This window comes from Bubalus bubalis, chromosome 12 (genome assembly GCF_019923935.1).
Source record: "Bubalus bubalis isolate 160015118507 breed Murrah chromosome 12, NDDB_SH_1, whole genome shotgun sequence".
NCBI lineage: Eukaryota > Metazoa > Chordata > Mammalia > Artiodactyla > Bovidae > Bubalus > Bubalus bubalis.
Genome location: NC_059168.1, coordinates 87,452,794 through 87,479,867, shown reverse-complemented (window position 1 = coordinate 87,479,867; position 27,074 = coordinate 87,452,794). Strand labels below are relative to the sequence as shown.

The following is a 27,074-nucleotide window of genomic DNA, read 5'->3' as shown; positions in this document are numbered from 1 at the left end:
AGAAACACCTTGTCTGAAGAATAAAACAGTAATTTCTTCCCCAGCCTCTGGCATCGCGTCTGATTCTGTTGAAAAGAAGAATGTTCTTTATATCCTGTTCATAAGACCTGTGAAGAGTTCTGATTAATATGCATGGCATGAACACTTTTAGCAGTGTGTCACGTGTTTCACCACTTACTTTGTTCAGGGTTTTTATTTTTTTTCCCTCCCCAGATCAATAGACATATTTCTTGGTTGTACAGTGTAGCCTTTTGACAGGTCTATTTTTAGTCTTTCTCAGAGATTCAGATAAGTGAACATGGTTTCTCCATTTCCCCTCTACTGCATTCAGTTCCAGTGATGTTTAAAGCTGGTTTGCTCTAAATGTCTGCAGAAGGCAGTGGCACCCCACTCCAGTACTCTTGACTGGAAAATCCCATGGACAGAGGAGCCTGGAAGGCTGCAGTCCATGGGGTCGCTAGAGTCAGACACAACTGAGCGACTTCACTTTCACTTTTCACTTTCATGCATTGGAGAAGGAAATGGCAACCCACTCCAGTGTTCTTGCCTGGAGAATCCCAGGGACAGGGGAGCCTGGGGGGCTGCCATCTCTGGGGTTGCACAGAGTCAGACATGACTGAAGTGACTTAGCAGCTCTAAATGTCTAGTGCCAGTGTATGCTGCCCTTCTGAGCGAATGTGGGAACTGGGACCGTTCTCATCTCGTGAACGAGCTGTTTGACTTAGTTGTGTAGGGGCATGAATCCCCCTGGAAAAGGAGGCTGTTTCTCCTGTCTGGGGCCTGCTTGCTCAGGCTCTGCTGTCAGTTCAGTTGTGGAATGGTTGTGCATGTTATTGATTTCTCAGATGAAGATTTAAAAAAAAATTTTTTTTTTTTTGCTGAATTATCTCACCTATATTTCAGAGTTTAAAAAGTCAGTGCCAGACAGCCCATGTTCATGGATTGGAAAACTTACTATCCTTGGGATGGCAGTATGCCCCCAAATTGATCTACAGATTCAGTGCCATCCCTATCAAAATAAAATCCCAGCTGCCTATTTGCAGAAATCTGCAGGCTGATTCTAAATTCATACGGAAATGCAAAAGGACCCAGAATGGCCAAAGCAGTCCTGAAAAAGAACAAAGTTGGAGGACTCAGCCTTTCTGGTTTCAGAACTTACCACAAAGCTGTAGTAGTCAGGACAGTGTGGCATTGATGTGAAGATGGGCACATAAATCAGTGAAACCCTCACACTTGTGGTCAGTGGATTTTCAGCAAAGGTGTTAAGACAGTGCAATGAGAAGGGCTTCCCTGGTGGCTCACATGGTCAAGAATCTGCCTGCCATGCAGGAGACCTGGGTTTGATCCCTGAGTCTGGAAGATCCCCTGCAGGAGGGCATGGCAACCCACTCCAGTGCTCTTGCCTGGAGAATTCCATGGGCAGAGGAGCCTGGTGGGCTACAGTTCATGGGGTCAGACAAGAGTCAGACACGACTGAGTGACTTTAATTTTCCAATGAGGAAAGAGTCGTCTTTTCAGTAGATGAGGCTGGGACAGGATAGCCAGAGCAAAATAACACATTTGGCCCCTGCCTCACACCATAATAAAAAATTAGTTCCAGAAGGCTGGAGGTTGCCAGATGTGGTGGAATGGGCCAGATTCTCAGCTGATGGGGTGGACAGTCTGCCCCAAGGGATGCCCACGGCCCCGCTGCTGGGGTGCATGGGGTCAGGAGGAGGGTGGCATTCATGTGTGTTACGTCCCAGGTGTTCACACAAGTGGTCTCCCTCGAGCCTTCCTAGGTTTACGGTCCTGACTAGCAGTTGTCTCCTGTTTTCCTGGGAGGAGACTGAGGCAGGGAGCTTAGTAACTTGCCCAAAGAAAGAGGCGGGATGTTGCTTCGTGTGTTTTGCTTGAAAGCCTCACCTTTGTCAGCGCGCTGCGTCTCCTTTCTTCTCAAAGGCTGCTTTTGCTGCACCAGGAGCTTCTTGCCATTGCCAGGGACTTAAGGCTTGTAAATAAGTGAAATCTAAGTAACTTCACGAGTCACTGCCAGACAGCCCCTTCTTCTTTCAGCCAGTTTGGGGATGCCAGTGTTTGTCATCTCCCTCTCCAGCCTGTGGGTGGCATTTATGGGTCCCAGGATATGAATTGTATATCCCTTTTTGGATGTGTTTAAGAGGGGATATTCTCTAATTAAAAAAAAATTTTTTTTTATTTTTTTGTAAGGGCGTAAGTGTCTTTGTGTGCTGCCTTTTGAAAATTGGAATCTGGACAGGATTAAAAAAACTCGCTTCTTGACCCTTTTCAGGACTTGCAAATGCGCCAGAGCACGGCCTATAGTTTACACCAGCCTCAGGGGAACAAGGAGCACGGCACGGAGCGCACCGGCAGCCTCTACAAGAAGAGCGACGGGTGCGTAGACAGCGTCGCTACAGGCTAGGGGTGTGCGTGTGTGTGTGTGTGTATGTGTGTAGATGGCATCGCTACAGGCTAGGGGTGTGCGTGTGTGTGTGTGTGTGTGTAGACGGCGTCACTACAGGCTAGGGTTGTGCGTGTGTGTGTGTGTAGATGGCTTCACTACAGGCTAGGGGTGTGCGTACGAGTGTGTGTGTAGACGGCATCGCTACAGGCTAGAGCTGTGCATAGGGGTGTGTGTGTGTGTAGACGGGGTCACTACAGGCTAGGGGTATACATGTGTGTGTGTAGACGGGGTTACTACAGGCTAGGGGTGTGCGTGTGTGTGTAGACGGCGTCGCTACAGGCTAGGGGTGTATGTAGGGGTGTGTGTGTGTGTGTGTAGATGGCGTCACTACAGGCTAGGGGTGTGCATAGGGGTGTGTGTGTGTAGACGGCGTTGCTATAGGCTAGGGGTATGCGTAGGGGTGAGTGTGTGTGTAGACAGTCTTGCTAGAGGCTCATGGTGTGTGTGCACGCATAGATGGCATCGCTAGAGGCTTGGGGTGTGTGTTTGCATGTGTGTAGACAGTGTCTCTAGAGGCTTGGGGTGTGTGCGTGTGTAGATGGCATCTCTAGAGGCTCAGGGTATATGTGTGTGTGCAGACGGCGTCACTAGAGGCTCAGGGGGTGGGTGTGTGTGTGTGTGTGTGTAGATGGCATCACTAGAGGCTCAGGATATATGTACACGCATAGATGGTGTTGCTAGAGGCTCAGGGAGGGTGTGTGTGTGTGTGTGTGTGGACGGCATTGCTAGAGGCTTGGGTGTGTGTGTGTGTGTTGTCCTGTGTCCACAATCTCTGAACTCCTTATCTTTCCCCATGTATCTGTAAGGATCCGAAAAGTGTGGCAGAAAAGGAAGTGTTCGGTGAAAAATGGCTTTCTGACCATATCCCATGGCACCGTAAGTATCCTCTCATCGTGGTCCCCATGGTAATGGGATGAGAGGTGCGGGCTGGAGGCCTGGGGAAGGGACCCGGCCCTGGGTGCTGGCCCTGAGGGTGCATTTTAAACACATTTCCTGCTGAGACGAGCTTGTCTGGATTCCTCCTCTGTTTGGTATCCCTGCTCCTTGTTCATGGTTCCCTGATCAGGGGCCCTTGCTGCCTAACAGTGTCAGGAACATCTGAGGAGTCGGTGGTCTGTGTTTGGAAATTGAACGTCGCATTTGGAATGATTTCTTCTTTTCCATTAGAGGAAAACAGGCTATCAGGACTCTGGGAATCAGAAACCTGAGAAAGGAGAGATTTCAGTAACTTCCCTGTCGACACACTGCACCCAGCCTTCATCAGGTTCTTTTCTCCAACCCTGTATACAGTTGCCCATGCAGGAAACTGAGCCAACATAGGCTGAGCCAATTGGAAAACCAGCTGGAACAGGATGGTTGGCTAATCTGGCTTGCAGAGACTGGGACTTGTAACCACAGTTACAGACACGGCCCTTGTCCATGGTGGTCTTAAGGCTTGTTATCACCTTACCGGGCATGGACGTGGGATCTAGTGAAAGCCACAGAGGCTGGTAGACATTTGTTAAATGTCTGGAGGTGGAGTTGGTGGCCGTTTTGCTATGACCATGGACGCTGGTGGTGGCCTGTGTTCCCACGCTCCTGACCGCAGGCCCATGATGGAGAAGAGCCGCCTTCTTCCCCCGCCATCACCAGCTCCCCTGGGAGGGGCAGAGCTGGGCAGGAGCACACACAGGCTCTCTGGGCACCCAGACGGAGCTCATGGCTCAGCGTGGTTCCAGGCAAACGGCCCTTGTCCGTGTTGAGGAGTCAGGAGACAGAGTAAACCCCACTCGAAGGATGGCACTGCGGCGTGGGCTGTGTTCCACCGGGAGAGGCGGCCTCCTTCATGTCCTCTGACTCTGTGTGGGGAGGGAGACACCATAGAACTAGTGGGTGCCAAGAGGCAGGAGGGGTGTCTGGGGACCTCTGACCTGGGGGTGGAATGGGGCTCCTGCCTGCGCAATTGAAGGTCATTTCTCTAAAATCTGGCCTTCATGGGCCTTCTTTACAGTCACCTCGTCCCTGTGGGGCCTTGCAGTCTGGGTCCTGATGTGAAGTTCTGTCCATACAGGGGTGTGTGTGTGTGTGTGTGTGTGTGTGTGTGTGTGTGTGTGGGTGGCAGTGCTGTAGACTAAGGAAAGCAGATTGATTCAGTCATCGATCCTCTTTAATGTGGAGAATGGAAAAAATGGAGGAAGGCCAGGTTCCCTTCCTGCCTGAACACCTGTGATTCTGTGGTTTGCTTTCCAACTGTTCTCTACTCTGTTTTAACTCAGGTTTACTGTCTCAGTGCAGAAAATGCTATAAAGTAAGACGGTTTCCCTGCATGCTGGCTTACAGCCCTAAAGTCATCGGGTCTCTTCAGCTTCGTTGGCGTGTCCATGAGACCCAGGGCCTCAGCTTGAACCAAAGAGTGGTTCTGCCTGCGCTTCAGAGATGACAACAGGCCTGGTCATTTCTGCTAATCCTTTGCTGACAACATTGGTTCTCATCACATCTGTTGCTTGAGCTTCCTCTTAAAAGATACAGAGGCTTAGTTTTCTTTGAATGTTGCCGGGTTGTCCCAGTTTTCAGCGGCGAGTACAGTTATACCCGCTTTACTAGCGTGGTGACAGCTCAGCTTGCCATACCACCGCCTGCTGAGCAGCGCTTCCTCTTCGGGGTTCTGCTGCGGGCAGTCCTGCTCTCCGGACGCCTCCTCCTGCCTTTAGCTGCCTGGCCCTTGATGACCTCCGCCTCCAGCCCAGAAGAGTGGCAGGTGGGGGCTTCGTCCCGCTGCCTCCCCTGGGAGACAAGTCAGCCCTCTTTCTTCAGCAGGGTTCCCTGCATGCTGCAGAAGGCAGACCCCAACACCCCAGTGCCACTGCATCCACAGAGCGTTCACACGTGAATGAACCCCCACTGAGAAAGGAGAGAGGCCTGTTTGGTTTGGTCTGGTTTGAATCTGGCTCCTTGTGTAGCTTACCTGTTCAGCCAGCTTCTCCCTTAGTGTGCTAATTTATCATCAGGGAAAAAAGGGGGCAGTTTTTCCAAGACTTGACCAAGTAAATGGGAATCTTAAAAGCAGAATCCACCACCCAGCTGAGAATCAGGTCTTTAAGTCGTGTGGAAGCTTGGGGTATATTCACATTGCTAGGAAAGCTAGTTTCTTCCCAGGGAGCTGGCAGCCTTTGGCACATGAGATTACTGTCTTCTGTGTTTCAGCAATGATGACATCCGGGGTGGATCTAGTAGGAAGCCCAAGTTGGTATTCCCCATTAGCCAAGGCTAATTGTGTTTTCTGGCACCGGAAAGAAGTTATCCTTGGGACAAAATGACTCTAATTAGATATCCTCCTTGCCAGATTCATCACTTTGCCACACTGCCAAAGACTGGAGACTGCACCAAGCTGGAAGAGAAAAGTCTGTTGGCTCTTAAAAAAAAATTTTTTTTTTTAATGATTATCAATCAGGCGGAAGGAAGAATATAAGCTTCCTTTTTAAAAACCTGACAAATTGGGGAAAAATGGAATAGCCTGATTAAAATGGAGCCTCACTAATAACCCATGTCTTCATAGCAGACACTTAGGGCTGTAGGTCTGTTTTCTGCTCCTTCCTGAGTTTTTTCCTACTAAACTAGGGCTCTTCAAATTAGGCCCTCAAGAAACATTGGTATCTGATGAACTAGATGGACCTGTTCCACAGCTGAATTTTAATGATGGGAGCGTTGCCCCCAAAATTGTAGCACGGAGGGAATTTGATGGATAGAATATTCTCTGCTTAAAATTTTTCTCCCATGAGTTTTTCGGACAGCTTTGCTGGCAAGCTCATCATTGATCTGAATGGGCCAGTAGCAAGCCCTTGTTAGTGTAAAACTCGGAACAGCTCAGTGTGGTAGGCTTCTGTGTGTCGTGGCCCATCCTCATGGTTGTCCTTTTGGAACGGTAGCCACATTCACTCCATCATCATTCCTATTTCATAGATAGGCACTGGATATTTTTCCAGTATTTTGTGTATCTCATGGTGCGCTCACGGTGAAGTCAGAAGTCTGTCTTTGAGAGGAGTTGTGTCTTAGTAAGAATGGACCACTTTCCCAACTGCCCAGGGAAAACGAAAGAACGCAGGTTGGAGGGGGACGGACGGAGGGGAACGCTCACTCCAGTGTGGTTCTTTGCTGCACTCAGGATACCGAGAGATGATCCAGAAGTGGCTGTGCTTCCCAGGAAGCCGTGTCGAGGGCCGTCAGGAGCCCAGGCTCCGGGGCCTCACTGCCTGGTTCCAGTGTTAGCATCGCCGCTCCCAAACTGTGCCTGCATCATCAGATTGACTGTCAGGCTCACGTTCTTTGTAAATGGTGGAGCAGTTGCTCCCTGCTAAGTCACTTCAGTCGTGTCTGACTCTGTGCAACCCCATGACGGCAGCCCATCAGGCTCCCCCGTCCCTGGGATTCTCCAGGCAAGAACACTGGAGTGGGTTGCCATTTTCTTCTCCAGTGCATGAAAGTGAAAGGTGAAAGTGAAGTCGATCAGTTGTGTCCGACTCTTTGCGACCCCATGGACTGCAGCCCACCAGGCTCCTCCGTCCATGGATTTTCCAGGCAAGAGTACTGGAGTGGTGTGCCATTGCCTTCTCCTAAAGTTCCTCCCTAGGAGAATTAAATGAGTGAGTTCTTTAAAATGCTTTCAACAGTGCCTGCCTCATATAAGCACATACGATAATAACCACAAGAACAACAGCAGCAACTGAGTAACAGTATCTATTCTTATTCAAAATCATCTTCTCGTCCATGGAAGCGTTTCTGCATTGACCACGGTCTGTCATCACCCCTCTCACCGCTCCTGTATCTAGATTCAGTGGACACCAGCACTTGGAAGTAGTCCTGAGTGCACCTGAACGGTTGTGGGATCCCACGAGGTAACAGAGTAGACGGATACCTCTTTGGGCCAAGCCCCTTGGGGAAGCGCTTGGCTGCAGTTGTGGTGTGGGCTCCTACTGTAGAAATATACCATTAGATCTCCTGGTTCCCGACGAGCCAGTTAACTCCTGATACAGATCTGAAACTGGGTTTATGGTGCTTGGGATTGTCAAGGTGTGCTGGATCAGGCCAAGCATAGAGTCCTGAAGCACGATTTCTGACGACCCAGGGCGTCTGTTGGGCATCTGCTGTGATGGACACCCCATGATTTCCACGTGAGGGATGAGGGCAGCATGGCCATGACCAGGAGAGTCCAGTCCAACCCTGTCTGTCCAGCTCCTGCTCACCCCTAAGTTCCTTTTATCAAACCCTTGTTCACGCTGCTGGGGTCAGTCCTCTTGGAATGGAGACCCTCACTTGACTCTGAGCTCAATGGAGGTGGGTCTGTAAATGCTGGTCTGCCCAGGTGTGGATGAGTGTGAGTGTGTGTCTCGGTTAGTCCCACATCCAGGTGTCTGCCATTTCTTGCCTCGTCTGGTGGCCTTGGGAAGGGTGAGTAAGAACGGCTGAACTCTGAGACATTTGACTCGGTCTCTGCTTTAGCAGCGTGGTGGGTAGTAAGACAAGCCATTCATATTGGGAGGTTTCTCCAAGATTTCCAAGGGCGTTTTGCCATTCGGAATTAGTTTTTTTCTGAAATTATTTTCTTATCCTCTGCCCTTTGCTTTCTGGGGACTAGGTATGATGTTTTTGAAATGGTAGTAAAGTAGTCATTTTTGCCACGTCTCTGACAAAAGGGTGCTGTGATCTCTTGTTACCATTGTGCGTGGAGTGCGGAGGGGATACATATGTGAATGAGGTGGGTTTTGTGGAAAGTTCAGTCACAGATAGCTGGCATTAAGGATCATGAATCTATCATCTGTCATTATTTCAGAAAGCCGGGGATATGATTTCGCCATTATGTTTGTGCCCTGAGATTATTCTCCCTGAAAGTGCTCAGGAAAACACTTTGAGGTTGCTAGAAGCTGATCTGGGAGCCCGTGTTCCCAGCTGATCAGGATGGAGTGCCTCTGGGCTTTGGCCAGGGAGCATTTTGATCTCAGGGAGCCGACTGCCCTTGGACCTCAAAGCTGCCCCAGCATCATGTGTCCCCCCACCCAGGTGGGGGTGTGGGCCCCCGAGTGTCCCTTTCAGGGAGGGGCAGCTGCCCCCTGAGAGCCAAGACCCAGGGACACCCTGCCAGGTGCATGTGTCGTGCCTTCCAGAGAAAGCCTGCCTTCTGGTCGCTGTTTCTGCAGCCCTGAGAGACTCTGTTCTCGCTGCATTTTGATGAGGAATGATGCTGTGGTTTCCCATTCCTTTCCACCCAGATCTGTTTTTGTTTTTTGTTTTTGTTTTTCAACAGGCTAACCGGCCTCCCGCAAAGCTTAACCTGTTAACCTGCCAAGTGAAAACCAACCCTGAGGAGAAGAAGTGTTTTGACCTAATTTCACGTAAGCTTCTTTCTCAGACACTCTGCTGCAGAGAAATTATTTTAAACTCTCGTCTAGGGCATCAACCCCATTTCAAACAGTGCATTTTGAAGAATTGGTTTTCATGGAGAAATGCCTTTTTTCCGGTGACAGCATCCTCTCTTCCCCCCTCTGGTGACTACAGTCAGCTTGCCGGTCTCTTGGGTTCAGGACATGAAGCTGCTCCACTCGGGGGCTCTGTAAACCCGCCACATCCTCACCGGTTCCCAGGCCTCCGGTTTCCTCTTTGTAAACAAGGAGATTGTGCTACATCAACCCTCCGGCCTATAGTTCTTTCACTGTGAAAACAGGGCAACTCTGTCTTCAGAGCTCCTCTGACTTGGGTGATGTTAGAAACGCTGCCATACTGGTGTGATGTGGCCCCCAGCAGAGCCCTTGAGACCCCCCAGGTTGGAAATCAACTTGTTTTTCCACCATAGAATCAGCGTTTCTGTTTCTGCATGCTGCTTGTTTTGGGGGCACACCCAGAAGAACCCCGCAGACCGCTTCTTTGTGGCGTGAGGCCTCTCGACCTCCCCTGAAGATGAATGCTGTCTCATTAGCCTCAGTCTCTCCTCAGATCGCGCAGCTTTTAAAGACGTGTGTGGAGTTGTATTATTGAGGCTGGGGAGTTTACTATGTAGTTTAATGCTCACAGCCCCTGGAACGATCAAGGGAGACAGGGCAAAGTGAGAAGACCCTGGCCTGATGAGCCTCCTGAAAGGCCAGGGAATCAGCCTCCTGAGAGGCCAGGGATCGGCCTCCCGCCTGACTCTGCCTGACTCTTCCTGCCGAGCAAGTTGCTGGGGGCACGCATCACTAAGATACCTTTGTTCTCTTAACACACGTGGGTGGTGGGGAAACACAAGTCAAGCTACAGACGGGCAGCAAGGGTGCAGTTTCAGGTGTGGGTCCACCAAGCCCCCAGGAGCGCCCATTCCTCCTGAGCCTCACCCTGCAAAGCCAGCTTGGCTCTCTCACCCAGAGAGCCCAGAAGAGGAACAGACGGACCGCCGGCTTCAGCTGTTTCCCCGCAGGATCCTCCTTTACCCATCCTTCCCCTCGAGGGGGATTGCCGTGCTGATCAAGCTGTCTGTGAGCCTGGCTGCTCAAGGAGGACGTTCCTGTGGCCAGGCCAGCCCTCCCAGGAGCACGTCCGACCCCCTTGCCCTCGATACCCTCTCCCCTCCCCCCATTTATAAATCCAAGTCCTGAGTTGTTAGCCTCAGATCACGTGGTCCACTTGGTGGGGTGGGAGGTGCAGAAGCCAGAGACGGTCTGGATCAGTCCCCTGAATGGGACAGACCTTCAGGGTCCACACAGAGGGCAGGTGGCCAGCTGGAGCCCGAGCCTGCAGCGGAGGAGCAGACCAGCCTGGGACCCGGCGTAGCGGGGCTCCAGCCGCATCCTCTTGCTCTTCTCCCTCTGGCCGAAGGTGCTAGAAACTGTTCTTGGTGTAAAGGCATCTTACTTAGTGTGCATGCCAGGGAATTCTTATTTGGCAATCTTCATGGACGTGGGTTGCTCTACACACACACACACACTCCTTGATTTTCCTCGGGACACACACACACACACACACTCACTCACTCACTCACTCACTCACTCACTTTCTCTCTCTCTCTCTCTCTCCCCCCCCCTCCCCCCCACCCCCTGCTCCTTCCTTGATTTTCCTCGGGGCCTGTGCCTGGTCTGACCGTGAAGTGACTTGGGGAGAATGGAGGGTGTTAGCCTGACGTCAGATTGGGGCCTCTGGACAACCTGCCATGGCCAGGGCTTCCCCAGGACCCGGGGTCTGCTTGGGGTGGGTGAGGCCCTGCACCCCATGTAGACTGGAGGCGGGGAAAGTGGCCTCTCCTCTCTTCCTAGCATCAGGCAGTGATGCCCCACTCGGCCACTAACATCTGCACTGCAGGATCAAGTTTATTTTTCTGAACTTGACACCTTCTCTTAAACCCCGTTGGTTTCCTCAGTAATGGGGGTGGGGGTGGGGTTTCCCCTGGGTGTCAGAAGAAAGGCAGGAGGAGGCTGGAACCTGGAGTCAGAAAACCTGGCGCACTCGTTTCTACCCCTTCACCTCTCAGGGACTCGGCCTCCTCTCGGCCAGCTCACCAGAAGTCTCCTGAGGACTAACGTGCCTGCACGGGTGTAATAACAGCAGAGGCTGGAGATGCCATGTTTGCACACTTCAAGGGGCACAGATGTTTATTGTGAACCCAGAGTATAGGCTGCTGCTGCTAAGTCGCTTCAGTCATGTCCGACTCTGTGCGACCCCATAGACGGCAGCCCACCAGGCCCCGCTGTCCCTGGGATTCTCCAGGCAAGAACACTGGAGTGGGTTGCCATTTCCTTCTCCAGTGCATGAAAGTGAAAAGTGAAAGTGAAGTCGCTCAGTCGTGTCTGACTCCTGGCGACCCCATGGACTGCAGCCCTACCAGGCTCCTCCGTCCCTGGGATTTTCCAGGCAAGAGTACTGGAGTGGGGTGCCATTGCCTTGGCACGAGTGTAATAACAGCAGACGCTGGAGATGCCGTGTTTGCGCACTTCAAGGGGCACAGACGTTTATTGTGAACCCAGAGTATAGGCCCTGCCCGGCCCTGCCCTGCCGGCTACAGAACTTGGATCTCCCTCACCCCTTTTTCTTTCTTTTTTTGTGTTTTAAATTTAACTTTCATTTTTACGTTGTTTCTGGACTGATTGTAGACAGAATTTCTGTATATCCCTTATCCAGCCCTCGTAATACTGACAGCTTAGTACAGAACTGCCTAATGCCATTAGCTAGTCACTCAGTCACGTCCGACTCTTTGCGACCCCATGGACTGTAGCCCACCAGGCTCCTCTGTCCATGGGATTCTCCAGGCAAGAATACTGGGGTGATCCTACTCCAGGGGATCTATCTTCCTCACCCAGGGATCAAACCCACATAATTCTGCAGTGCAGGCAGATTCTTTACCATCTGAACCACCTCCAGGCCATGTCTGGAGCTGTGAAAACCAGGATGTTTGCATGGCTGCGATGCCCGTAACTGAGAGTCTTACTCACATTTCACCATTTCTTCTGTTAGTGCCCTTTTTCTGTTCCAGGGCTTCACATTGCTCCTGCTGTTTCGTCCTGGTCTCCTACAGCCTAGAGCGGTCCCGTATCTTTCCTTGTCTTTTGTTACTTTGATACTTTGAAAATTATTGATCAGCTTTTTGGTCACCTGGCTCTCAGTTTGTGTTCCTCTGATGCTTTCCCACAACTGGACTGAGGTTACACATTTTGGGCTAAGAACCCAGAAAGCTTGTAAGATCCTTGCTTTAGAAAAGGCTTTTTTATACTATTCAAAGGGCCATAGCAATTGGGACCAACTCTGTAGCAAGTTAAAAAAGACTGGTTCTCTTTAGACATGAATGGAGGAACCGAGGCGGCTGGCTAATTTGCATCACAAAGCCACAATTTCCAAGCCAGGGCCTGCCTGCAAAGGGGTGGGAGTGCCTGATTGTACACAAATGATTGACTTCCTAGCGGAGTTTAGACTCTTCCCAAGGTTAATTACAAACCACTTTCTTTTGGAATTGTGTGTGAATTACTGTCCAGGCTTACAATTGACAAAAACCCCCTCCTTGCCTTGCAGATGACAGGACGTACCACTTTCAAGCCGAGGACGAACCGGAGTGTCAAATGTAAGTTACACAGCGGAGGAGCCTGGGACGGGCCATTGTCCTTGGGATTTAACAGAGCGTCACTGTTACTTCTCTAGATGGATGTCTGTGCTGCAAAACAGCAAAGAAGAAGCTCTAAACAACGCATTTAAGGGAGATGACAACACAGGGGAAAATAACATCGTCCAGGAGCTGACGAAGGAGATCATCTCGGAGGTCCAGGGCATGACGGGCAACGACGTGTGCTGTGACTGCGGGGCGCCAGGTGACCCAGCGGCCCCTCCCAGCCTGGGGGCTGTGGAACCTGGTCACGGATTTTCGCTGTCCTGTCACATGTCCAGTTCAGAGCAGCCCAGCCCAGCCCAGGCTTCCTGAACTGTGTGCAGACTGTGTGGGGAGAGGGTGCTTGCCTCACAGCCCTCAGGACAGGCCCCGGAGGGGAGAGAGCTGGAATTTATAAATGCTTTCTGAGAACTGAAAACGGAAGCACACAGCCAGGGTGAAGCTGGGGTCACCGGTCACTGTTGGCTGGAGGCTGCGGTTCCTTCCGGGGTTTGATCCATCCTCTCTTTGTACCACATCTGCAGCAGCTTTAAGCCACTGTCTAGCCAATAACCCTGGAAGAGCCACTGGCTTTGTCAGATGGCAGTTTTCCTGTTTGGAAAGCGAAGGGACCAGTCCAGACCCCTTCCAGCTGCCATGTTCTGTGAAATGAGGTTTTTATTTCTGAGTTTTGATAAAGCCTGCTGGGCTTCCTGGGTGGCACTAGCCGTAAAGAACCTGCCTGCCAGTGTGGAGATGTAAGAGACGTGGGTTCGATCCCTGGGTCCAGAAGATCTGGAGGAGGGCATGGGAATCTCTTCTTGCCTGGAGAACCCCATGGACAGAGGATGCTGGGGGTGACAGTGCATAGGATTCCAGAGAGTCCGACATGACTGGAGCATCTTTAACACTCACTGGGGTTTCATTTTTAATGGACAGAAATTATCATTGTAGAGTTTAACAAACAGTACTTTAAAAGTTTAAAGAGTTGATTTACTCTTGTAATTCAGATGGAATGGTGTTGGTCAGGGGAGCTGCAGAGTAGTGTTTTCTGAATATTTGTAAAATGGGAAAGGTTGTGGCTTGGTTAGGATGGCTACTTACCTTCTCGTTCCTCTAGTTCTATGATGATTTTTATTGAAAACAAAGCAAAGATAGAGTGGACAATTGAGACATGCCATGGTGTGGGGCGGGGGGTGCCTGTTAGGTTGGAGGCTGTATTTGGGGGTAATTTGAAGAATTACCTCATGAGGCCTTGGACCATTAATAACATCTCTTTGGCAGGAGATGAGGTGGGTAGCAAAAGTAGTAAATCGCACTTTTTTCTTACATGAGGACATGTAGTACTTGAACTTATAACACTCTTATAAGAAAGAAAGAGCTACCACACTTTTGTTTTAAAATGCTAAGACTATAAAGTATTAATAACCTACTTTAATATGACATGGCATATTAAAGCTTGTCTACTAAGCATGACACAGTTGATAACAGCAGAATAGGTCCAGAAAAGTGGAAACACAGGTGCCCAGAAGTGTTTCCAAACTCGGATAGAATTTTTATAACTTGAACATTTTAAAAATAACTTCACAATTCACATGACCAAGGTTGTGGTATTTACCTGCAATGAGTTTCTGAGGGCAAACAAGCAGTTGTAAAGAGAATTGAACTTCCGGGCTGCGCTCACATGTTCAAGTATGTTTTATTTTGAATTCAGAGTTTTCCAGTAAACCTAGCATGCAGCAAACCTTTCTTGACTGCTTACTATGGCACGTCGTTAGGACACTTTCGCGAATAAGTGAGCATGCAATGCGAGCTGGGCTTGAACCCAGCTAAAGGCAGGGCTGCAGTCTAACTCCGCAGCATCAAGCAAGGCCCCTGGCCTCTCTGAGCAAGATCATAAAGGCACCGGCCCTGTTTGCATCCAGATCCTCCTGTATGTGTTAAATGAGCTATTCAAGGAAAGCACCTGTAATTTCTGAAGCTCTTGTTACAGGTGGAGCTGTTCCTACTGTAATTGCTTCAGCTCTGTGCTGAGCAGAGCTTGGCATCAGCACATAGTAAGTGTTCTTTGCTGGCATCATTAGCATCTTTGACATACAGATATGTGAATTAAGACTGTCCCCCATGTGGCACTAGACTGTCCCCTTTGCTGATACAACCTGGTTGCTGGTGGGTGTGGTCTGTGTCCAGGGACCCGTGACCGCTAGAGGGCACTGTGTCCTAGTCTACGCACAACCCTGTCCCTTGGGAGTATTTATTCACTGAATGGAAGGATGGGCAGGTGGAGCTGTAGGAAGAAGCGGAATAGATATGTGCACGTGTGCACTGTGTGTGACTTGTGTGTGTACTTAGTTGCTTAGTCGTGACCGAGTCTTTGCGACCCCATGGACTGTAGCCCACCAGGCTCCTCTGTCCATGGGATTCTCCAGGCAATGGAGTGGGTTGTCATGCCCTCCTCCAGAGGATCTTCCTGACCCAGTAATCGAACCCAGGTTTCCCACATTGCAGGCGGATTCTTTACCATCTGAGCCACCGGTGGTAACTAATGATGGATGAGGGTTCCCACTGCACCTAGGATCCCGCTGCATGGTGCATCAAAACTCCATGTTGAGTAGTAACTATACAAGAACAAAGTTCTTACCCTGGCCCCCTCCTCACAAGCTTTGGTGTTCCTCCCTGTCTTTGGCAGATCCTACGTGGCTGTCCACCAACCTTGGCATTCTGACTTGCATCGAGTGTTCCGGGATCCACAGAGAGCTGGGGGTCCACTACTCCAGGATGCAGTCCCTGACGTTAGATGTGTTAGGAACGTCTGAACTGCTGGTAAGCTTTAGGTCCCTTGATTTTGGAATTTTGGAGTGAACGCAGATGAGCTGAATGTGAGGTTTCCATTTTGGTCTCCTAAAATTCCCCTGGGCCTGGTAGCTGTTGATATTGCCAAGTACATTTGGGTAATTAGAAACTCACGGGTAATCCCTCCTCCTCAGCTACTAGAGGTTGAGGGTTGCAAAGCTTTATTCTTAAATGAATAAAATGGAAGTGAACTCATAAAGGAGCGTGGAGACTGGTGTGAGCATTGGCAAAGTCTGATTCACCCCAGGCATTGAGAGGACATGGAGTCCAAAGCCCAGAGACAGGAAAGACTTCTTCTCCAGAGACGTCAGCCAGATTCTGCTGAGTCTGCGGTCACTGCCTGGCTCGAGCCTCGGGTGGACTTTTTCTCTACCCCTTATTGCTTGCCTTTAGGGAGAGATAATGATACTTGCTTCTACTGCCTGTTATTTCTTTAAAAAACAAACAAACAAAAAAAAACCCTCTCATTCTTGGTTCAGTGATACACATAGCCATGCACTATAGATCACTATTAAGAGGTTGAAGCATTTTCTGTGAAGTGACTTTCAGAGCGTGGAGACTGTGGTCCCATCAGGGAGCAAGTGCTTTGGGGACACCTAAAGCATGAGCTCTTTGGAGCGTTTTCAAAGTCTGCAACTGCTGATTAGAAGGCAGTATTTGAAGTTCTTTGTTGAGATAGCCAAGCATTGGACAGTAAATATTAAGAGGATATTGATTACCATTGATTTTAATGTCAAGAGCAATAGTCTTGGCAGAAAATCAATTGCTGTGGTCAATAGACCTCTCGAGGGGCCGTAAGTCTTATTGATGACCATTCTGGAACTGACGTGTCTGAACTTGTAATGCATTTTGAACTATCTTGTCAAACAAATCCTTCGTGTCTTTCCAAGGAATTCCTTTATAGTCTTGAAAGACAAAGCTGGGAGAAACTACAGTGGGTTCTGGTAGCCCAGTTAGTAGCATCACTGATTAATTGAAGTTTAAAACTAAGCTATATCCTTGGAGCCAAAGCAAATAGAATACCCAGCTGTGGATGTGACTGGTGATAGAAGCAAGGTCCGATGCTGTAAAGAGCAATATTGCATAGGAACCTGGAATGTCAGGTCCATGAATCAAGGCAAATTGGAAGTGGTCAAACAAGAGATGGCAAGAGTGAACGTCGATATTCCAGGAATCAGCGAACTGAAATGGACTGGAATGGGTGAATTTAACTCAGATGACCATTATATTTACTACTGTGGGCAGGAATCCCTCAGAAGAAATGGAGTAGCCATCATGGTCAACAGAAGAGTCCGAAATGCAGTACTTGGATGCAATCTCAAAAACGACAGAATGATCTCTGTTCATTTCCAAGGCAAACCATTCAGTATCACAGTAATCCATGTCTATGCCCCAACCAGTAACGCTGAAGAAGCTGAAGTTGAACGGTTCTATGAAGACCTACAAGACCTTTTAGAACTAACACCCAAAAAAGATGTCCTTTTAATTATAGGGGACTGGAATGCAAAAGTAGGAAATCAAGAAACACCTGGAGTAACAGGCAAATTTGGCCTTGGAATACAGAATGAAGCAGGGCAAAGACTAATAGAGTTTTGCCAAGAAAATGCACTAGTCATAACAAACACCCTCTTCCAACAACACAAGAGAAGACTCTCTACAGGGACATCACCAGATGGTCAACACCGAAATCAGATTGATTATATTCTTTGCAGCCAAAGATGGAGAAGCTCTATACAGTCAGCAAAAACAAGGCCAGGAGCTGACTGTGGCTCAGACCATGAACTCCTTATTGCCAAATTCAGACTGAAATTGAAGAAAGTAGGGAAAACCACTAGACCATTCAGGTATGACCTAAATCAAATCCCTTATGATTATACAGTGGAAGTGAGAAATAGATTTAAGGACCTAGATCTGATAGAGTGCCTGATGAGCTATGGAATGAGGTTCGTGACATTGTACAGGAGACAGGGATCAAGACCATCCCCATGGAAAAGAAATGCAAAAAAGCAAAATGGCTGTCTGGGGAGGCCTTACAAATAGCTGTGAAAAGAAGAGAAGCGAAAAGCCAAGGAGAAAAGGAAAGATATAAACATCTGAATGCAGAGTTCCAAAGAATAGCAAGAAGAGATAAGAAAGCCTTCTTCAGCGATCAGTGCAAAGAAATAGAGGAAAACAACAGAATGGGAAAGACTAGAGATCTCTTCAAGAAAATTAGAGATACCAAGGGAACATTTCATGCAAAGATGGGCTCGATAAAGGACAGAAATGGTATGGCCCTAACAGAAGCAGAAGATATTAAGAAGAGATGGCAAGAATACACAGACGAACTGTACAAAAAAGATCTTCACGACCCAGATAATCACGATGGTGTGATCACTGACCTAGAGCCAGACATCCTGGAATGTGAAGTCAAGTGGGCCTTAGGAAGCATCACTACAAAGAAAGCTAGTGGAGGTGATAGAATTCCAGTTGAGCTATTCCAAATCCTGAAAGATGATGCTGTGAAAGTGCTGCACTCAATATGCCAGCAAATTTGGAAAACTCAGCAGTGGCCACAGGACTGGAAAAGGTCAGTTTTCATTCCAATCCCAAAGAAAGGCAATGCCAAAGAATGCTCAAACTACTGCACAATTGCACTCATCTCACACGCTAGTAAAGTAATGCTCAAAATTCTCCAAGCCAGGCTTCAGCAATATGTGAACCGTGAACTTCCTGATGTTCAAGCTGGTTTTAGAAAAGGCAGAGGAACCAGAGATCAAATGGCCAACATCCGCTGGATCATGGAAAAAGCAAGAGAGTTCCAGAAAACATCTATTTCTGCTTTATTGACTATGCCAAAGCCTTTGACTGTGTGGATCACAATCAACTGTGGAAAATTCTGAAAGAGATGGGAATACCAGACCACCTGATCTGCCTCTTGAGAAATTTGTATGCAGATCAGGAAGCAACAGTTAGAACTGGACATGGAACAACAGACTGGTTCCAAATAGGAAAAGGAGTACGTCAAAGCTGTATATTGTCACCCTGTTTATTTAACTTCTATGCAGAGTACATCATGAGAAACGCTGGACTGGAAGAAACACAAGCTGGAATCAAGATTGCCGGGAGAAATATCAATAACCTCAGATATGCAGATGACAACACCCTTATGGCAGAAAGTGAAGAGGAACAAAAAAGCCTCTTGATGAAGGTGAAAGTGGAGAGTGAAAAAGTTGGCTTAAAGCTCAACATTCAGAAAATGAAGATCATGGCATCCGGTCCCATCACTTCATGGGAAATAGATGGGGAAACAGTGTCAGACTTTATTTTTATGGGCTCCAAAATCACTGCAGATGGTGACTGCAGCCATGAAATTAAAAGACGCTTACTCCTTGGAAGGAAAGTTATGACCAACCTAGATAGCATATTGAAAATCAGAGACGTTACTTTTCCAACAAAGGTCCGTCTAGTCAAGGCTATGGTTTTTCCTTTGGTCATGTATGGATGTGAGAGTTGGACTGTGAAGAAGGCTGAGCACCAAAGAATTGATGCTTTTGAACTGTGGTGTTGGAGAAGACTCTTGAGAGTCCCTTGGACTGCAAGGACATCCAACCAGTCCATTCTGAAGGAGATCAGCCGTGGGATTTCTTTGGAAGGAATGCTGCTAAAGCTGAAACTCCAGTACTTTGGCCACCTCATGCGAAGAGTTGACTCATTGGAAAAGACTCTGATGCTGGGAGGGATTGGGGGCAAGAGGAGAAGGGGACGACAGAAGATGAGATGGCTGGATGGCATCACTGACTCGATGGACATGAGTTTGGGTGAACTCCGGGAGTTGGTGATGGACAGGGAGGCCTGGGGTACTGCGATTCATTGGGTCGAAAAGAGTCGGACATGACTGAGCGACTGATCTGATCTAATCTGATCCTTGGCAAGACCCAAGCAGTGTATTCTTTGTTACATGGTACGTTTATTGTTAATGTCATAATGCATACAGGCTGCATCATAGATCTGTGTATGCAGGCAGTGTCCTGGGTAACTGGAGACAGCGTAGACATGAAACCTTGGTAACTGGGGACAACACAAATGTGAAACCCTCACGTGTATTTTCATTGAGCACTGCTAAACCAGGGTAGCTGCTATACATCTCTTGTTGTTGTTCAGCTACTCAGTCATGTCCAACTCTTTGCAACCTAGTGATTTAAAAAAAAAAAAGAAAAAAGAAACAGTGGGAAGTGTTAACTGGTTTACGTTGAGGTTTAATTGCTGATTTTGTGTGCGGCACTTTGCAAAGCACTTTGTGTGTATTAGTTCATTTGCTCTTCAACCCCGTGGCCTTGGTATATTATCCCCATTTTACAGAAGAGGAACTGAGGCTTAGAATGTTGTAACAAGCCCAAGGTTATGTGTTATCCACACACCAGGTCTGGAATGGGGGCCTCTTTAGTCAGAGCTCACACTCTTAACCCCCGAGGACTCACCCCATGGGGAGTGCATAAACCTCACTGTAGCCCCTCTGTATCCCCCTCCTCATCCCTGACAATGTCTACAGCCAGCTCTCTGGGAGGCAAAGACGTCCTGCTTTGTAGTCTGCTCAGTGACATGATGTAAACACTCCCACTGGGGCCATTTTCAGGCCACCACGTGAATCACTGAATGAGCCGTAAGAGAGAGATTTGGTCACACACATAGAAAGCTCACCCCACAAAAACAGTGTTGTTGCAAGTATCTTCAAAAACAGAATAGTAAGATATAGTAAAATCAGAAGTGATGAGTTTTGAGGACTGTTTTTAGTATAATTTTTATATTAAAGCCATGCCGTACTGCTTTCAGGATCTTAGTTCCCTGACCAGGGATCAAACCTGGGTTCCCGGCAATGGAAAATGCAGAGTCCCAATTCCACTGGACCACCAGGGAATTCCTTAGTATAGTTTATTTGATCATGAGTTTATAGAATGTAATTTTTAATAATGACTGTTTAACAGCTGAGCTCGTATAAGCTGGTGGGAGCCTGATACCAGCACATCTGTTACACCTGCTTAAACACATCTCAGAAATTTATCTGATGGTCTGCATGAGACTGTTGCCTACTGCAGAGGGAAGCACCAAAGAGGGCTGGAAGGAAAATGTTTCCGTCTCAATGAAAGGAGGAGGTGACTTCTGATCCCTGGCTCAGAGCTTCTTTCCTGTCTCTCAGAGCCTCATCTATGTAATCTCTCAGGCGTTTATAATCTGACCAACTCAGCCATTATGGAGAAATCTAGGCAGAGGCCGCTTAACTGACAGCTGCAACTACTTCTGATGTCTAATCTCTGCCTAAACTCCCTTGTCTAAGCCTCTTTTCCTCCGTGATTGTCAGAAAAACAAAGAGCAGAGGCCTGAATCACGTGGGGTTTATTCCCACCCTCTGTTTGCCCTGAACTCTAGCCACTCGCAGGCGGGAGAGGTCTCCCTGCCTCTCATCCCAACCCAGTTACTGCGGGCGTGACCCCACGCCCAGACCCTCACTCCGCAGGTGTAGAGAGTGTCAGGTGTTAGTAACACTTGTAAAGCATGAGAATTTCAAGCCTTTTTAAAGCACCCGGTTATTTTGTTTAGACAGATGCTGCCTGAACAAAAGATCTCTTGAAGGCTTGACTCATACATATCCTGTGTGTGAATGTATGTGTTTAGAATTTCACCTGGTGCGTAGTAAGAACTATCAAGTATTGTCATCTCCTCCTCCAGAAGGATTGGAACAAAATCCTCCCAGAAGAATGATCTGCGTGTCATAACGTGTGAATCCTCCAACTGGACCGACTGCTTCCTTTGTGAGCTTTTCAGGTTCACAGAGCCGTGGTGTCAGGGTCCTGGGCTGGTGTGTTCATCGGAGTGTGTCTTCTGGGGTCGCACATGGTAACTAGACTCTCTGAAAGAGATATGAGGGTAAACTGGAGGAGGACTTGCCGGCGTATCCGAGGCTGCAGCCTGCCCTGACCCAGGGTCCCAGCTCCACACGGGGACTGCTGTGACATGAGACGGGGTTTTGAACAGCCTGATGGAGACAGCAGAGACATGAGCAGGCAGCTTCATTTCCTGTCGGCATTGCGTTCGGAACAGACAGATGCTCACCCCGTAAAATGCCGCCCCTGTCCCCCCGAATGGCCTCAGCGTAGCCCTCATGATGGAAGTCTTTAATTCTGTCTAAATTGTCTTGCAAACAGCTTCCCCTGATGTGGTGCTTCACCATTTCTTTTTTAATTTGTTTTTGTTTCAAGCACGCTGGAGTCCAATGTTTACTGCTGGAGTGGTTTTAGCAGCATCCGTGAAGGTGGCTGGTTGGCAGTCATCTTTTCTTCCCTTTTCCTTCTCCTGGAATCACTTCTTATTCAGTGGAAGGAAACGGGTAATTGAAGTATTAATTTGATTAGTTCAGGGAAGCTGTGCCGTCTTAACTGGCGTGCACCAGCTTAATACCCTTAGATGTTAAAGCAACTCTGCTTTCAGAAGGCCTCCTGAAAAGCAAAGATTTTAAAAAGATCAATTTCCTCCTTAACACAGAAGATTATGATTTCAGCTCCAATTTTTAGATCCTTCATAGAACAGTATTGTTGGTATGAGACTCCTAGTTTCATATGATCAGTTTCACATTGTACATGAAGTTACTAAAGAAAACTTCAGTGTTCTGTAATTGAATTTGAGTCAGTAATTTAAAGGGCTTCCCAGGTGGTGCTAATGGTAAAGTATTCACCTGCCAATGTAGGAGACGTAGGAGACATGAGTTTGATCCCTGGGTTGGGAAGGTCCCCTGGAGAAGCAAATGGCAACCCACTCCGGTATTCTTGTTTGGAGAATCCCATGGGCAAAGGAGCCTGGCGGGCTATAGTCCATGGGGTCGCAAAGAGTCAGACACGACTGAAGCGACATAGCACGCATCCACAGTAATTTAAAAATCATCTAACATCAGAGAATGGGGTCAGAAACCCCAGGAGCCCACAATCCTGATTCAAGCCCCTTTTGTGACCTCATGCCTCCTTCTCCTGAGGTTGTTAACAAGCTATTAAATGCAAAGCAAATGAACTAACAGCTGGATCTGTGAGAGAGAGGGGAGAAGAAAACCCTCAGAAACTGAGAGCCTCCTTACAGATGACATTGCTGTTTCACTTGGGGCTGAAATGAAGCCGTTCAGGCTACAAAGAGCAACAGGAATTGGCAGCGTCGGCCCCCGTTTACTGAGTGACTGTCATGCTCCAGACATCGTCCCAGACCCTTTGTCTTATCTAGCCTGAACAAGAGCTCTGTTTTAAAAAGGTGGCTAAAAGGTTTATTCTTAAATCACAATTATGAACTTTTTAAAAACCACAAACCCTATCAGAAAAAATTGAGCACCAAAACCTAGACCTGTGTGTAATGTATAGTTGCATTTGTCTCACTTACTAAGAAGTGTGTTGTATACTTCATAAAATATATCTAAAGTAGAAGTTTTAAAGGCTCAGGAGAAACATACAGTTTTTTTCAGCGTATTTTTTTGTGCTCTCTTCTCTGGAGGCAGCAATTTAGAGCTCACTGCTTTTTCTTAGCTCTGCCTACAAGGGTCAAGGTCTTTCACTTTCCCAGAGCCTTTCTTGTCCATCTGTGTGCCATGGACTCCAAGTTTTCCAACCTTCTGGGACCTGAGGGGGCCCAGGAGATGACACCCCATTTTCCTGCGTTGATTTGGAACCGCTTGAGAGATTGAAGGTCCGATTCATTGTTGAAAATCGCTGCATCCGCTGACCTGGTTCCCACGTGTGGGGGTAGCCGAATCCCAGACTTGGACACGGGGCCAGAGGGGCAGACCCACCCCTGTGCTGCGTCCTGGGGGTGTCCCAGGGGTGTCTGTCCTTCTGAGCCCCTCGGGCAGGGAGATCTTTTCTCTCACTGTCCACTCCGCTCCTCTGGGGCATAAGTACACGAAGACAGAATGTCTCAGGAATAGTGACCCTCCACCTGGAAGCATGAAAACAGGGCACCAGAGGCTCCCCGTCCTCACCCAAACTCTGGAAACCAGAACCTACAGCCCCTTTCTGGCTCAAGGGCCCGAGAGGGTAGGTGCCCCGGGTCTCCAGGAATGTGTGACTCCCAGACCCCGTCCTCAGGTGCTTTGAACATCAGGGAGACGCAGTCCCAGGGCGTAGGGTCAGGGGTGTGTCCAGTCCAGACCCCTGCTCTCCCACCATCCTGTTGTCTCCATTCCTATATTGCTGGTTCAGCCCTCATCACAGGTCCCTTCCTTTTTTTTTTCGTTCACCGCTGTCTTGTTAGACTGATCCTCTTGGAACAGACCTAGAGCCCAGCCTGCCTGAGGCCCCATGTGTGTTCTGGCCATCCCTGAGGCTCACTTCCCTGACGACATGGCTTGTAAACGCCCTGGACCCCCCAGATCTGGGGCCCCGTGTCCCCTTGACGAGGCCCCCTCTCCAGGGACAGTGCTCTGGGAGCAGAGGTCGTGTGGGTCAGGGCTGGTTAACCCGCCTTCCTGCTGCCCTGGCTCCTGCCCTATCCTGCCGGGCCCCCGTCTTCTTGACATGATGCTGCACCCTCCATCTGCAAACACTGTGCTTTGGCTCATGGTTCCAGAGGGTTCTCCGCAGGCTGGACCATCCACTAGGGCTTGGCGAGGCTGTGAGGTGGCCCATTGCCCGCGCTGGGTAGCCGTGATGCACAGCCATGGTGGCCCCCTGGACCAGCTGGCCCCTGTGAGCCAGCCAAGCCCAGCAGAAGGGAGGCAGTTCCCGATTCCCGGGAATCCTCCTCCTCCCCTTGCCCCCTCCCGTCTGCCCACAGCCCACGGGGCTCCCGGGAGCGGTGCGGGGGTTCATCCTGTCACCCCCCTGAAGGCAGCTATGTTTGGCTGCAGGATGCTGTTCATGTTGCACAGAGCGGTGGGGCCTTAGCAGGTGCCTGGCTCTAAACTGAGGCTCTGATACCGGGGTTCAGTCTAGATTCTCAGTACGCCGCATCACCCACTGTGGCATGCTACTCTGATCTTCAGCTTTGTCTCCAGAGACAGAGCAGTGAGGCACCTGGAGTTTTGCCACCATAGACCCTGGGCCAGGCTAGAGGCCCAGGCAGGGGCTCCTGAGAGCCTGGGGCTCAGGACACCCTGAACTTGGTTCACAAGGACTAGGAAGACTCTGGAAGCCTCCCCACCCCGATCATGAAGCTGGCATGTTTCTCTGTCCTGCGCACCACCACCACCCCCACCCCCGCCCCCGCCAAACGACCCCCTCTCCGTGTCATGTAACCTGCCACCAGGAAGCGTGGCCTTCTCCAACCCAGACCCCTTGGCTGTTCCTTCAGCCGCGCCCCCTGGGAGGCTGTTCGGGCACAGCCTAACTTCCCAGAACATCCCCCTCACCTGTGTCCATGTGGTTCACTGAGGGCAGAAGCCCCAGAAGCATCACTGCTCCCACTGTTGTTGTTTCCATTGTGGAAACAGGAAATGAAAATACTTGTTCACTGCAAAGCACTGGGCCTGGTGTTCCCGTTCAGTTTCTTTGTTTCATTAGATGTTGGAGAACCCAGTCTCCATCGGGTGTTGAGCAGGGTGCTGGGGGTGGGATGAGTAAGTCCCTGTTCCTAAGACCCCAGTCACCCGATTTGCACTGGGCCTGGTGTTCACATTCAGTTTCTTTGTTTCGCCAGATGTTGAAGAACCCCACCTCGGTCAGGTGCTCAGCTGGGTGCTGGGGGTGGGACAAATAAGTCCCTGCTGCTAAGACCCCAGTCACTCCGGATTTGCACATCCATTCAGGAGTGTGCCAAGTGCTACGCTCCTGGGGTGGCCTGGCTGCCACCAGCCATGGTGTTTACGGGGTACCCACCACATCCAGCACAGAGCCTGTGTCAGCAAGCAGTGATGAAACCTGCTCGTTTCTAACTAGGTCAGGGGGTTGATTGGCAAATGAGAACCTTACCTTGAAACAGACACGTTTTCAGTGCTTTGGTGTATTGAATGCTTTCATGTAAAATCCCATTTTATCATTATTTGCAGACTGGCAAGGTAGGTATCATCCCCATTTTTCTATTAAAAAAACCGAAGCTCAGGGAAGCCACCTTGCCTGTGGTCACAAAGCCAGTAAATAGAACCACGATTGAATGCGAATCTTGGCTTCCTGGCCCAGGTCCCCCCTCGCTGGCAGGAGTAAATGCTGTTACATCTCTCTCAGCCAGAGCACAGGTTCTTCTTGGGGTGGGAGTTTGGGGAAAGAATAGAAACTTGAGTTGAGCCGAGTTCCTGCTCCTCCCCGTCCATGGAGGCTTTCTGTCCAGGGGACGTTTTACGAGAGCCCTCCTCTGAAACAGGCATTCTTGTCTCTGGTTTTATGGGTACCTCTGGGGTTTGGGTTTTGTCCAACTTCATTAAAGGCAAACCGCTTTATTGCTCTATTTCTTAGTGACCATTAAATAAATCATCAGCTGTGTGAGTAGAGTGGAGCGGTGGAAGGTATTAATAATTGAGTGCACTGAAACAGAGTTTTGTTTTTGCAGCTTGCCAAGAATATCGGGAACGCAGGTTTCAATGAAATCATGGAGTGCTGTCTCCCCGCTGAGGACTCAGTCAAACCCAACCCGGGCAGCGACATGTATGTATGCGGCTGGCGGGTCTCGCTCGCTGAACATAGGCTGGCTTGCCCCGGGCCCCCAGAGGCAGGGGGCTAACAAGTCTGGGTGTATCGATTGTTGCTTCTTCAAGGAAGAAATCAGCCTGTGTTGTGTATAAAGTCTCTGCAACCCTTCAGGGTGTCGAGGTAGAAATTTGATGTGGCAGTTTTTCTTAGAAGCCATAGGCAAGCAGATTTCCCTGGGGGTTGGGGGGGAACACTGAGTGTCGCCCTCTGTGTGGGCACAGCCTTGCCTCTGTCTCAGGGCAGGGTCGTCGCCCTCCCACCTGAGTTCTCTCTGAATTCTGAGCCTCTGAGAGGGTGGGTTGTCATAGATACATGGTTACGTCTGGTCCTCAAAGCAAATGTTGAGTGTGTCGTTCACTTCAAAAAAAATTTTGTTTCTGTTTTAACTGTTGACACGAAACCTGATTAAGACACGTTCGTGCCTTGTCATGCACCCAGCTGGCCCACTGAGGCAGAGCTGATAGCAGGGGAATTTCCTACCAGTCTTATCATATAAAGCATAAACCACCCAGGCCGCACACTGCTCCTTGAGAGAGGTGATGGGTGACTGGGGGCCAGGGCAGTGCCTGGCCTGCCCACCAAGGCTCCAGCCCTGTTCTCCCTGGGTGGCTTGTCTGCTGCACCAGGACTGGGGTGGTTTACCCACTCTAGGGGGGCACAGTCAGGCAGATGGGGGTGGTCTCAGGCCAGTTCAGCATTTGAGTGGTATTGCTGTTCAGTATCTCAGTTGTGTCCAGCTCTTTGCAACCCCATGGACTGCAGCACGCCAGGCCTCCCTGTCCATCACCAACTCCTAGAGCTTGCTCAAACTCATGTCCATCAAGTCAGTGATGCCATCCAACCATCTCATCCTCTGTCGCCCCATTCTCCTCCTGCCTTCAATCTTTCCCAGCATCAGAGTCTTTTCCAGTGAGTCAGCTTTTTGCATTGGGTGGCCAAAGTTTTGGAGCTTCAGCATTAGTCCTTCTAGTGAATATTCAGGGTTGATTTCCAGTCAGTGTGTTTTGGCAGGAAAGGGAAAGTGAGAAATATGTGCTCAGGAACTTCCCTGGTGGTA

General features: G+C 49.3%; 1 protein-coding gene and 1 long non-coding RNA gene across 12 annotated transcripts in view; one reads left to right on the top strand and one right to left on the bottom strand.

Moving 5' to 3' along the window:
• The window catches only part of ASAP2 (ArfGAP with SH3 domain, ankyrin repeat and PH domain 2), a 158,284-nt gene that overhangs the window by 105,778 nt on the left and 25,432 nt on the right, over window positions 1–27,074 (top strand). For all 11 annotated transcript variants that reach the window (XM_025261575.3, XM_025261573.3, XM_044926268.2 and 8 more), the window contains 7 exons: window positions 2,291–2,394; window positions 3,271–3,340; window positions 8,742–8,829; window positions 12,464–12,512; window positions 12,590–12,756; window positions 15,223–15,356; window positions 25,878–25,972. In XM_025261575.3, coding sequence (XP_025117360.1) covers window positions 2,291–2,394; window positions 3,271–3,340; window positions 8,742–8,829; window positions 12,464–12,512; window positions 12,590–12,756; window positions 15,223–15,356; window positions 25,878–25,972 — 707 coding nt within the window. The remainder of the gene's footprint in view (window positions 1–2,290; window positions 2,395–3,270; window positions 3,341–8,741; window positions 8,830–12,463; window positions 12,513–12,589; window positions 12,757–15,222; window positions 15,357–25,877; window positions 25,973–27,074) is intronic.
• Window positions 19,389–21,618, bottom strand: LOC123328627. Its single transcript, XR_006543589.2, has 3 exons — window positions 21,477–21,618; window positions 21,047–21,273; window positions 19,389–19,558 (listed from the first exon to the last, which is right to left on the bottom strand). It is a non-coding gene; the product is annotated as an uncharacterized LOC123328627 (long non-coding RNA).